The sequence below is a fragment of the Balaenoptera borealis genome (assembly GCF_965194805.1).
Source record: "Balaenoptera borealis genome assembly, chromosome: 20".
NCBI classification, from domain to species: Eukaryota; Metazoa; Chordata; class Mammalia; order Artiodactyla; family Balaenopteridae; genus Balaenoptera; species Balaenoptera borealis.
The window spans coordinates 19,785,840-19,797,497 of record NC_138879.1 but is presented as its reverse complement, the minus strand read 5'-3'; the positions used below and the strand labels follow the sequence as shown (position 1 = coordinate 19,797,497).

The following is an 11,658-nucleotide window of genomic DNA, read 5'->3' as shown; positions in this document are numbered from 1 at the left end:
CAGAGAGATGCAAATCAAAACCACAATGTGATAGCACCTCACACCTGTTAGAATGGGTATTATCGAGAAGACAAGAGATAACAAATGCTGGTGAGGATGTGGAGAAAAGGGAACCCTGGTGCACTGTTGGTAGGAATGTAAATTCGTACAGCTACTATGGAAAACAGTATGGAGGATCCTCAAAAATTTAAAAATAGAACTATCCTATGATCCGGTAATCTCACATCTTAGAATACATCCAAATGAGATGAAATCACTATCTCAAAGTGATATCTGTACTCCCATGTACATGAGAGCATTATTCATAACTGTCAAGACATTGAAACAAGCTAAACGTCCAACAACAGATGAATGGATAAACAAAATGTTTTCTACATATAATTCACCCATAAAAAGAAGGAAATTCTGCCTTTTGGGATAACATGGATGGACCCTGAAGGCATTATTCTGAGTGAAATAAGTCAAGCAGAGAAAGATAAATATTATATGATATCACTTACACGTGGAATCAAAACCATCAAACTCAAGGAAACATAGACTAGAATGGTACTTGCCAGGGGCTGAGGGATAGGACAAATGGGGAGATGTTGGTCAAAAGATACAAACTTCCAGTTACGAGATGAGTGAATCCTGAGGATCTATTGAACAGCACGGTGACTATGTTAACAATACTATAGTTGACCCTTGAACTACTCTGGGGTTAGGGGCACCGACCCTCTGCCCTCCATATCCAAGATTCTGTATCTATGGTTTCTCTGTACTTGCATTTCCTCCCTCTCCATGATGAAACCAACCTTAGGTCGTATGGCACTGTAGTACTTACTACCGAAAAACATCTGCTTATAAGTCAACCCGTGCAGTCCAAACTCGTGTTGTGCACGGGTCAACTGTATATTGTCTACTCAAAAGGTGGTATGAGAGTAGAGCTTTAATGTTCTCATCATAACAACACAAAATGATAGTTACGTAAGGTGAAGGACCTGTTAACTAACCTTTTTGTGGTAAAGATTTTGCAATATACATGTGTATCAGACCATCACAATGTGCACCTAAAATTGACACAATGTTATATGTCAATTATGTCTCAAGAAAGCTGGGGAAAAAAAGAGAAAAGAGAGCAGAACATACAAGATTTTTTAATCTAGGCTCTGGTTATCGCTTTGAAAAAATCACAAGTGCCCATGGACAACAGAACGAGAGCGAGAGAGAGTTGAAGGTCTACATCGATGAGATTGTACTGGATTTCTCCCTCCTCTGTTTCCCCAATTGTGTCAATTTACATTCAGTCAATTTGCATTTCTTTATAAGTTTTGACATTATGTTTGAAATTCCATTTGGGAAGCTTTAGCTCCTGGGGCCTGAGGCACATTCTTTTGAATTATGGAAATGATCCTAAAGTGATCCAAAACCCTGTCTGGTGAATCATAGGAGGAAAGGTGAAAGGTAATGAGCCCGTTTTCCCCATGCAATTCCTCAACTGCCCATGGCAACGATTCGCAAAGAAGCACGTCCATCAATCACACTTCAGGCCATGCCATCACAGAACAGCTGCGTTACCTCCCCAATCCACTGCTTTGAACAGTGTATCATATACGTGTACACTGTTTGGTGAAAAATCCTGTCTTTTTTTGAAATTAATTTTTATTGGAGTATAGTTGATTTTCAATGTTGTGTTACTTTCTACTGTACAGCTAAGTGAATCAGTTATACATATACATATATCCACACTTTTTAGATTCTTTTCCCATACAGGTCATTACAGAGTATTGAGTAGAGTTCCCATGCTATACAGTAGGTCCTTATTAGTTATCTATTTTATATATAGTAGTGTGTACATGTCAATCCCAATGTTCCAATTTATCCCTCCCCGCCTTTCCCATCTGTGACCATAAATTTGTTTTCTACATCTGTGATGGAGAACAAACCTCTGTCTTATCCCTTCATAGTTGTAGCACCCATGTCAAGGTATAGTAAGAAAAAACTTCTCATTACACGATTCCATATCACATACACAAGAAAGGCAAGTATAAAACATGTCATGCCTCAGAGAAAATCAATATTCTGTGACCAGCCAGATCGGAGATTCCGCAATATGCGCTGGAAAAAAGAAAAAGAAAAAAAATGATGGCACTCTTGGATATTTTATTCTAATACTCACTTGGTTTATGAAATTAAACTTTTGCCTTTCCAATACAAGCATATGAACTGCAGTACTATTCAAGGCATGTACATTTCACTATACATCAAGTGAAACATAAATGTTTTCCCAAGGAATCCACACAAAAGACTGTGTCTGACACCTGTCTGATTCACATGTCGGTGTTTCAGGGGATCTCTTGGGGGTCAAGGATAGGATCTGGTCAGTGCTCTAGAAACCCTTATATGTTTAATTTCTTTAAAAATGCAGCCCCTTTAGGCCCCTTTTGCGCAGGATTTGCCAGGTCCCATCTACTCAGAATAAGCATGAAGAGCTGCTATCCCTTCAAATGGCGCAGAGGAGTGCTTAGGTTTTGATGATGAACAGCGTGAATACATCCATATTTAGGGATGTAACACATGTTCTTTAATGAGATCATGAGTATTTCACCAGCAATGCAATCATTAGTCAAAACAAATGTCTACTTAATTGGCCAAAAGATAAACAAGAGGGGTCATCAGCAGCTGACCAGGGTATATAAAGGGCCCAGAGCAGGAGGAAGACATTCACACCTGAGAACTCTCAACTCCTCTCACCAGCTCAAGCCAACGCAACCCCAGACACCACCATGAGCGGCTCCTGCTTCGGCCCCATCTCCTCCTCCCTGGGCTGCGCCGGAGGCTGCTTCCAGCCCCGCTGCTGCCACGACCCCCGCTGCTGCCGCCCAGTGTCCTGCAAGACCACCGTGTGCCGCCCCGTGACCTGCGTGCCCCGCTGCACGCGCCCCATCTGTGAGCCCCGCCGCCGCCCAGTCTGCTACGCCCCGTGCAGCCTGCAGGACGGCTGCTGCCGCCCCATCACCTGCTGCCCCACGTCCTGCCAGGCCGTGGTCTGCCGCCCCTGCTGCTGGACCACCACCTGCTGCCATCCCGTCTCTGTGCAGTCCCCGTGCTGCCGCCACCCCTGCTGCCAGCCGGACCCCTGCTGGGCCACCTGCAGGACTTCCTCCTGCTGCTGAGCAATGCATCCTAGGAGCGCATCATCATTAAGGGTCCCCCAGAGACGGCCGGCTCCATCCTGCTGTCCCACAGCTTCACAGCAGAAGGTGGCGGGTCTCTTCTCGAGAAGCCGCTTCCTCCTCTCTTCTAACTAGATTTTGAGGCACCGAAGACCCTTTTCAAATGAACTACTGATGAAGAATATCCTGTCCTCTCAACACCCCAGCTCCCTCCTATATCATGTTGTTGGTTTTCTAATAAATTCAGCACTCCCAGCATAGAAATCATGGTCTTCGTGATATTTCCTTTAAGGAGATTCTGTCTGAATTTTCCAGAGACATTGAAAGCAAGATACAGAATAATCCTCTTAAATTGTTCTCTAAAATAACCTAAGTCTGGGTAGTTTCCTTCTTATCATTGTAGATGGCATTTATAGGACACAGTAGCTAAGGAAGGTGGGCACAGCTATATCTTCATCACATATACAGAGTCACAGATGCCCACGGTTCCAGACAGGTGCCGCACACCTGAGAAATGTTCTTCAAAAATGACCAGTAAGGAGTCTACACTGGGGTTACCACTTATATTCCCAGTCTGGGTATTCATTCACTGAACTCACACCTGCTAGCACAGCACAGAAAGCCCAGTATGTTAGAGGTGGAAGGAACCTTGAGTGGCATCTGGCCAATCGCCTGTTTTTGAAGCTAAGGAGCCATGAGTAGTGAAAGATCAAATACGTTTCTTAATGTCATTCTAACGACTGATGTTCAGAAAAGACCCAGGAGAACGCAAGCCCCCTGACATTAAGCATTTAAGCCAAACATTTCCTCTGACTATGATCGGAGACACGTTCCTCTGCGCAGAGGAACTGTCATATTTTGTGACCAAGTAGAACTGCTTCTTCAGGTAATAGACACTCCCTTCTATGCATTACAGCGCTGGCTGTTATTTGGAATGTTATTCACAATGTCGACTTGTGTGGATATTAAATCCATACTGGCTCTCCAGGGCTGCTTATCTTTGTGCTCAGGAACTGGGCATTGAAGGCATTTTTCACGCACGTTAATCACTGTTAATGTACAAGTTATTTATTGAACATCTACTGTGAATAAGGCACTGAGTTGACCACCCTGAGGGAATATAAAGGAATAAAAGGGGGTCCCTGCTTTGAAGAGGTTATAATCTACTTAGGGACATGAGCTGTAAATCAGAAAAAAGTCAAATAGTACATAATATAAGAAATACCAAAAATAGTTGATGACTGTAAACCTATTAGGAAACCTCATGCAATGGTCCTGTCATTTTTAAGTAAAAAATAAGTAAGCAGTAAAATATGAACCTATCTTGTGAGGGAATATGTGTTCTGTGTGTCCGTGTCTATGTGTTTTTTTAAAATTTATTTATTTATTTATTTATTTTTGGCTGTGTTGGGTCTTCGTTTCTATGCGAGGGCTTTCTGTAGTTGCGGCAAGTGGGGGCCACTCTTCATCGCGGTGCGCGGGCCTCTCACTATCGCGGCCTCCCTTGTTGCGGAGCACAGGCTCCAGACACGCAGGCTCAGTAGTTGTGCTCACGGGCCTCGTAGCTCCGCGGCATGTGGGATCTTCCCCGACCAGGGTTCGAACCCGTGTCCCCTGCATTGGCAGGCGGATTCTCAACCACTGCGCCACCAGGGAAGCCCCCTATGTGTTTTTATGCCTAAAAAATACCTGGAACATTATGCAACAAAATGTAACAGTAACTGGTAATAGTATTCATCTTCTTCTTCATTTTTTTCTCAATTATATACTTTTAAAAATGAACATACATTTTATTTTTAGATGAACTGGATTGTCTAAAACCTGTATCTATTTGGGGGAAATTAAAATTTTCACACAATTATGCTATGCTCTTAAAAATGTAACTATCAAAGTGTAAATGAATTTAAAGCAGATAAGTTAGAGAGCAGCGGTTTGTACTCCTAAAGAGGTCTTTTATTACATATAAGAGTATACCACCGTGTTGTAAATAGTGGACTTCTCGGAGATCTTTTGGGTTTTTAAAAATATTTATTTATTTATTTTGTTTGTTTGGCTGCGCCAGGTCTTCGTTGTGGCATGCAAACACTCAGCTGCGGCATATGAGATCAAGTACCAATGATCGAACCCGGGCCCCTGCATTGGGAGCGTGGAGTGTTAGCCACGGGACCACCAGGGAGGTCCCTGAGATCTTTAAAATGTGATCAAATTATTAAACATTTAATTTATATTTTAGCAGTTTATGGTCATCTCAATTGCATAAAGCAAGGGGCACTTTTGCTATGTTCCGAATGAAGAATTTTTAAACATTGCTAGCTGTTTCAGATTATATGTACAATTGTTATTCTCCATTTGTATAGACAATTGAGAATTGAGAACTCAACAAGCCAGTATTTTTCATGTTAAAATTTGTTCACAATGTGATGGTCGGAAATTGTTGGGTTAAATAAAGCCTTAACATTCCTTATGCAAAATCTGTTGCCCATCACCACTAAGAACCTGTCTGATTTTCAGCCTTTTCTTTTAAGGATGTTTTTCTAAGATCTCACTCTCTTGCATGGGTTGTGGTACTTTCAGTAGGGTTAATCCACTCTCCACAATTCTGACACATATTTGTCTTGTCAGTTCTACATCAATAGCCTGACTCCCCTTTACAGAGACTGGTGTTCACATAGAGGGAGCTCTATATCTTCCTCCAAGGTAGTTTTAGTTTACTCTGTTAATGAAAATCCCCACTGAAAAATCTTATTCAATATGTATTCTGTGGTGATTTGAGCAGAGAACTGGCCATTTGCCATATCAAAAACATTCATCTTTGTTCTGAGTTCAACATTTGGAGTTTATAAGGCACCAGTGTAACATGACCTATTAAAATATATTTACTAACTTAACAAATATAAGACACTAAGTGCCAGTCACTGTTCTTAGTGCTTCACACCTATTAGCTCACTTAATCTTCACAACAACCTTGATTGCATATCTTTACTATCCCTCAAGACCCAAGGACACATAGTAAGTGGCAAAGTATTTAATGAGTGTTGTATGGTTTTAGGATAAGTGGCATCAGAAAATAGCACATGACTTGCCACCACTGTCAATTCACAGAGTTTGTGGCATGAATTATTCACACATGACCCATATTTTCTCTGCCTGGAAATGAAATTGGGCATGGGGTAGGATGAATGTCTTAGACTGAATAAACACCAGAATTGCCTACTGAAGGGCTAGTGAACTCTTCATCTTTGTGGATCTTTATAAAAGGGAGAGAAAAATCATTTTGGAACAACTTGGGCTCAGAAGTGTTTGGAGTGGGGAAATTCGTCTTCTTAACTGAGGTGATCCTCCAGAGAGGTTCTCCTTGCAGAAAATGAGATCATTAGGAAGATGCCCCACCCCCAGCAACAGGAAAAATTGATTATCAGACAATGTGGCTTGAAAAGAGCAAAGCACAAGCAAGAAACGCAAAAGCCAGCAAATGGAACTACATCCAACTAAAAAGCTTCTACAGAGCAAAAGAAATCATCAACAAAATGAAAAGGCAGCACACTGAATGGGAGAAATTATTTGCAAACTATATATCTGATAAGCAGTTAATATCCAAAAAATTAAGGAACTCCTAAATAACACCAGAACAACACAAAACAAGACAAAACCAAAAACCAATTCACTTAACAAACGGGTAGAGGATTTGTAAACATTTTTTCAAAGAAGGCATAGAGATGGTCAACAAGTACATGAAAAGGTGTTCAACATCACTAATCACCAGGGAGATGCAAATCAAGACCACAGTGTGATAGCACCTCACACCTGTTAGAATGGGTATTATCAAGAAGACAAGAGATAACAAATGCTGCTGAGGATGTGGAGAAAAGGGAACCCTGGTGCACTGTTGGTAGGAATGTAAATTCGTACAGCTACTATGGAAAACAGTATGGAGGTTCCTCAAAAATTTAAAAATACAACTACCCTATGATCTGGTAATCTCACATCTTGGAATACATCCAAATGAGATGAAATCACTATCTCAAAGTGATATCTGCACTCCCATGTACATGAGAGCATTATTCATAACTGCCAAGACATTGAAACAAGCTAAACGTCCAACAACAGATGAATGGATAAATAAAAGGTTTTCTACATATAATTCACCCATAAAAAGAAGGAAATTCTGCCTTTTGGGATAACATGGATGGACCCTGAAGGCATTATTCTGAGTGAAATAAGTCAAACAGAGAAAGATAAATATTATATGATATCACTTACACGTGGAATCAAAACCATCAAACTCAAAGACACATAGACAAGAAAGGTAATAGCCAGGGGCTGAGGGATAGGAGAAATGGGGAGATGTTGGTCAAAAGATACAAACTTCCAGTTACGAGATGAATGAATTCTGAGGAATTAATGAACAGCACGGTGACTATGTTAACAATACTATAGTTGACCCTTGAACTACTCTGGGGTTAGGGGCACTGACCCTCTGCCCTCCATATCCGAGATTCTGTATCTATGGTTTCTCTGTACTTGCATTTCCTCCCTCTCCATGATGAAACCAACCTCAGGTCGTGTGGCACTGTAGTATTTACTACTGAAAAACATCTGCTTATAACTCGACCCGTGTAGTCCAAACCTGTGTTGTGCACGGGACAACTGTATACTGTCTACTCAAAAGGTGCTATGAAAATAGAGCTTTAATGTTCTCATCATAAGAACAACAAAATGATAGTTATGTAAGGTGAAGGATCTGTTAACTAACCTTTTTGTGGTAAAGATTTTGCAATATACATGTGTGTCAAACCATCACAATGTGCACCTAAAATGACACAATGTTATATGTCAATTATATCTCAAGAAAGCTGGGGAAAAAAAGAGAAAAGAGAGCAGAACATACAAGTTTTTTTAATCTAGGCTCTGGTTACCGCTTTGAAAAAATCACGAGTGCCCATGGACAACAGAACGTGAGAGAGAGAGAGTTGAAGGTCTACATCGATGAGATTGTACTGGATTTCTCCCTCCTCTGTTTCCCCAATTGTGTCAATTTACATTCAGTCAATTTGCATTTCTTTATAAGTTTTGACATTATGTTTGAAATTCCATTTGGGAAGCTTTAGCTCCTGGGGCCTGAGGCACATTCTTTTGAATTATGGAAATGATCCTAAAGTGATCCAAAATCCTGTCTGGTGAATCATAGGAGTAAAGGTGAAAAGTAATGAGCCCGTTTTCCCCTCGCAATTCCTCAACTGCCCGTGGTAACGATTCCCAAAGAAGCATGTCCATGAATCACACTTCTAGCTGTACCATCACAGAACAGCTGCGTTACCTCCCCAATCCACTGCTTTGAACAGTGTATCATATACGTGTACACTGTGTGCTGAAAAATCCTGTCTTTTTTTGAAATTAATTTTTATTGGAGTATAGTTGATTTTCAATGTTGTGTTACTTTCTGCTGAACAGCAAAGTGAATCAGTTATTCATATACATATATCCACACATTTTTAGACTCTTCTCCCATACAGGTCATTCCAGAGTATTGAGTAGATTTCCCTGTGCTATACAGTAGGTCCTTATTAGTTATCTATTTTATATATAGTAGTGTGTACATGTCAATCCCAATGTTCCAATTTATCCCTCCCCGCCTTTCCCTTCTGGTGACCATAAATTTGTTTTCTACATCTGTGATGGAGAACAAACCTCTGTCTTATCCCTTCATAGTTGTAGCACCCATGTCAAGGTATAGTAAGAAAAAACTTCTCATTACACGATTCCATATCACACACACAAGAAAGGCAAGTATAAAACATGTCATGCCTCAGAGAAAATCAATATTCTGTGACCAGCCAGATCAGAGATGCCGCAACATGTGCTGGAAAAAAGAAAAAGAAAAAGAAAAAAAAATGATGGCACTCTTGGATATTTTATTCTAATACTCACTTGGTTTATGAAAATAAACTTTTGCCTTTCCAATACAAGCATATGAGCTGCAGTACTGTTCAAGGCATGTACATTTCACTATACATCAAGTGAAACATAAATGTTTTGCCAAGGAATCCACACAAAAGACTGTGTCTGACACCTGTCTGATTCACATGTCGGTGTTTCAGGGGATCTCTTGGGGGTCAAGGATAGGATCTCGTCAGTGCTCTAGAAACCCTTATATGTTTAATTTCTTTCAAAATGCAGCCCCTTTAGGCCCCTTTTGCCCAGGATTTGCCAGGTCCCATCAACTCAAAATAAGCATGAAGAGCTGCTACCCCTTCAAATGGCGCAGAGGAGTGCTTAGGTTTTGATGATGAACAGCGTGAATACATCCATATTTAGGGATGTAACACATGTTCTTTAATGAGATCATGAGTATTTCACCAGCAATGCAATCATTAGTCAAAACAAATGTCTACTTAATTGGCCCAAAGATAAACAAGAGGGGTCATCAGCAGCTGACCAGGGTATATAAAGGGCCCAGAGCAGGAGGAAGACATTCACACCTGAGAACTCCCAACTCCTCTCACCAGCTCAAGCCAACGCAACCCCAGACACCACCATGACCGGCTCCTGCTTCGGCCCCATCTCCTCCTCCCTGGGCTGCGCTGGAGGCTGCTTCCAGCCCCGCTGCTTCCACGACCCCCGCTGCTGCCGCCCAGTGTCCTGCAAGACCACCGTGTGCCGCCCCGTGACCTGCGTGCCCCACTGCACGCGCTCCATCTGTGAGCCCCGCCGCCGTCCAGTCTGCTACGCCCCGTGCAGCCTGCAGGACGGCTGCTGCCGCCCCATCACCTGCTGCCCCACGTCCTGCCAGGCCGTGGTCTGCCGCCCCTGCTGCTGGACCACCACCTGCTGCCATCCCGTCTCTGTGCAGTCCCCGTGCTGCCGCCACCCCTGCTGCCAGCCGGACCCCTGCTGGGCCACCTGCAGGACTTCCTCCTGCTGCTGAGCAATGCATCCTAGGAGCGCATCATCACTAAGGGTCCCCCAGAGATGGCCGGCTCCATCCTGCTGTCCCACAGCTTCACAGCAGAAGGTGGCAGGTCTCTTCTCGAGAAGCCCATTCCTCCTCTCTTCTAATTAGCTTTTAAGAGGCACCGAAGACCCTCTTCAAACGAACTACTTATGAAGAATATCCTGTCTTCTCAAGACCCCAGCTCCCTCCTATATCATGTTGGTTTTCTAATAAATTCAGCACTCCCAGCATAGAAATCATGGTCTTCGTGATATTTCCTTTAAGGAGATTCTGTCTGAATTTTCCAGAGACATTGAAAGCAAGATACAGAATAATCCTCTTAAATTGTTCTCTAAAATAACCTAAGTCTGGGTAGTTTCCTTCTTATCATTGTAGATGGCATTTATAGGACACAGTAGCTAAGGAAGGTGGGCACAGCTATATCTTCATCACATATACAGAGTCACAGATGCCCACGGTTCCAGACAGGTGCCGCACACCTGAGAAATGTTCTTCAAAAATGACCAGTAAGGAGTCTACACTGGGGTTACCACTTATATTCCCAGTCTGGGTATTCATTCACTGAACTCACACCTGCTAGCACAGCACAGAAAGCCCAGTATGTTAGAGGTGGAAGGAACCTTGAGTGGCATCTGGCCAATCGCCTGTTTTTGAAGCTAGGGAGCCATGAGTAGTGAAAGATCAAATACGTTTCTTAATGTCATTCTAACCACTGATGTTCAGAAAAGACCCAGGAGAACGCAAGCCCCCTGACATTAAGCATTTAAGCCAAACATTTCCTCTGACTATGATCGGAGACACGTTCCTCTGCGCAGAGGAACTGTCATATTTTGTGACCAAGTAGAACTGCTTCTTCAGGTAATAGACACTCCCTTCTATGCATTACAGCGCTGGCTGTTATTTGGAATGTTATTCACAATGTCGACTTGTGTGGATATTAAATCCATACTGGCTCTCCAGGGCTGCTTATCTTTGTGCTCAGGAACTGGGCATTGAAGGCATTTTTCACGCACGTTAATCACTGTTAATGTACAAGTTATTTATTGAACATCTACTGTGAATAAGGCACTGAGTTGACCACCCTGAGGGAATATGAAGGAATAAAAGGCGGTTCCTGCTTTGAAGAGGTTATAATCTACTTAGGGCCATGAGCTGTAAATCAGAAAAAAGTCAAATAGTACATAATATAAGAAATACCAAAAATAGTTGACGACTGTAAACCTATTAGGAAACCTCATGCAATGGTCCTGTCATTTTTAAGTAAAAAATAAGTAAGCAGTAAAATATGAACCTATTTTGTGAGGGAATATGTGTTCTGTGTGTCCGTGTCTATGTGTTTTTTTAAAATTTATTTATTTATTTATTTTTGGCTGTGTTGGGTCTTCGTTTCTATGCGAGGGCTTTCTGTAGTTGCGGCAAGTGGGGGCCACTCTTCATCGCGGTGCGCGGGCCTCTCATTATCGCGGCCTCCCTTGTTGCGGAGCACAGGCTCCAGACACGCAGGCTCAGTAGTTGTGCTCACGGGCCTCGTAGCTCCGCGGCATGTGGGGT

The 11,658-nt window shown here is 42.3% G+C and overlaps 1 protein-coding gene, 1 long non-coding RNA gene and 1 pseudogene across 5 annotated transcripts in view; 2 read left to right on the top strand and 1 right to left on the bottom strand.

The window, feature by feature from the left end:
- LOC309619297 overlaps window positions 1-11,658 on the bottom strand; it is a 388,116-nt gene that overhangs the window by 65,368 nt on the left and 311,090 nt on the right. The window lies entirely within an intron of this gene.
- On the top strand, window positions 2,766-3,284 carry LOC309619286 (keratin-associated protein 2-3-like; the record flags this gene model as incomplete). The annotated part of the gene is made up of 1 exon (XM_082374351.1): window positions 2,766-3,284. The coding sequence occupies one exon, from the start codon at window positions 2,766-2,768 to the stop codon at window positions 3,153-3,155; it is 390 nt and encodes a 129-aa protein (XP_082230477.1). The 3' UTR covers window positions 3,156-3,284.
- LOC309619285 (keratin, high-sulfur matrix protein, IIIA3 pseudogene) lies at window positions 9,691-11,125 on the top strand (annotated as a pseudogene). The gene has a single exon. The product of its transcript is annotated as a keratin, high-sulfur matrix protein, IIIA3 pseudogene (transcript).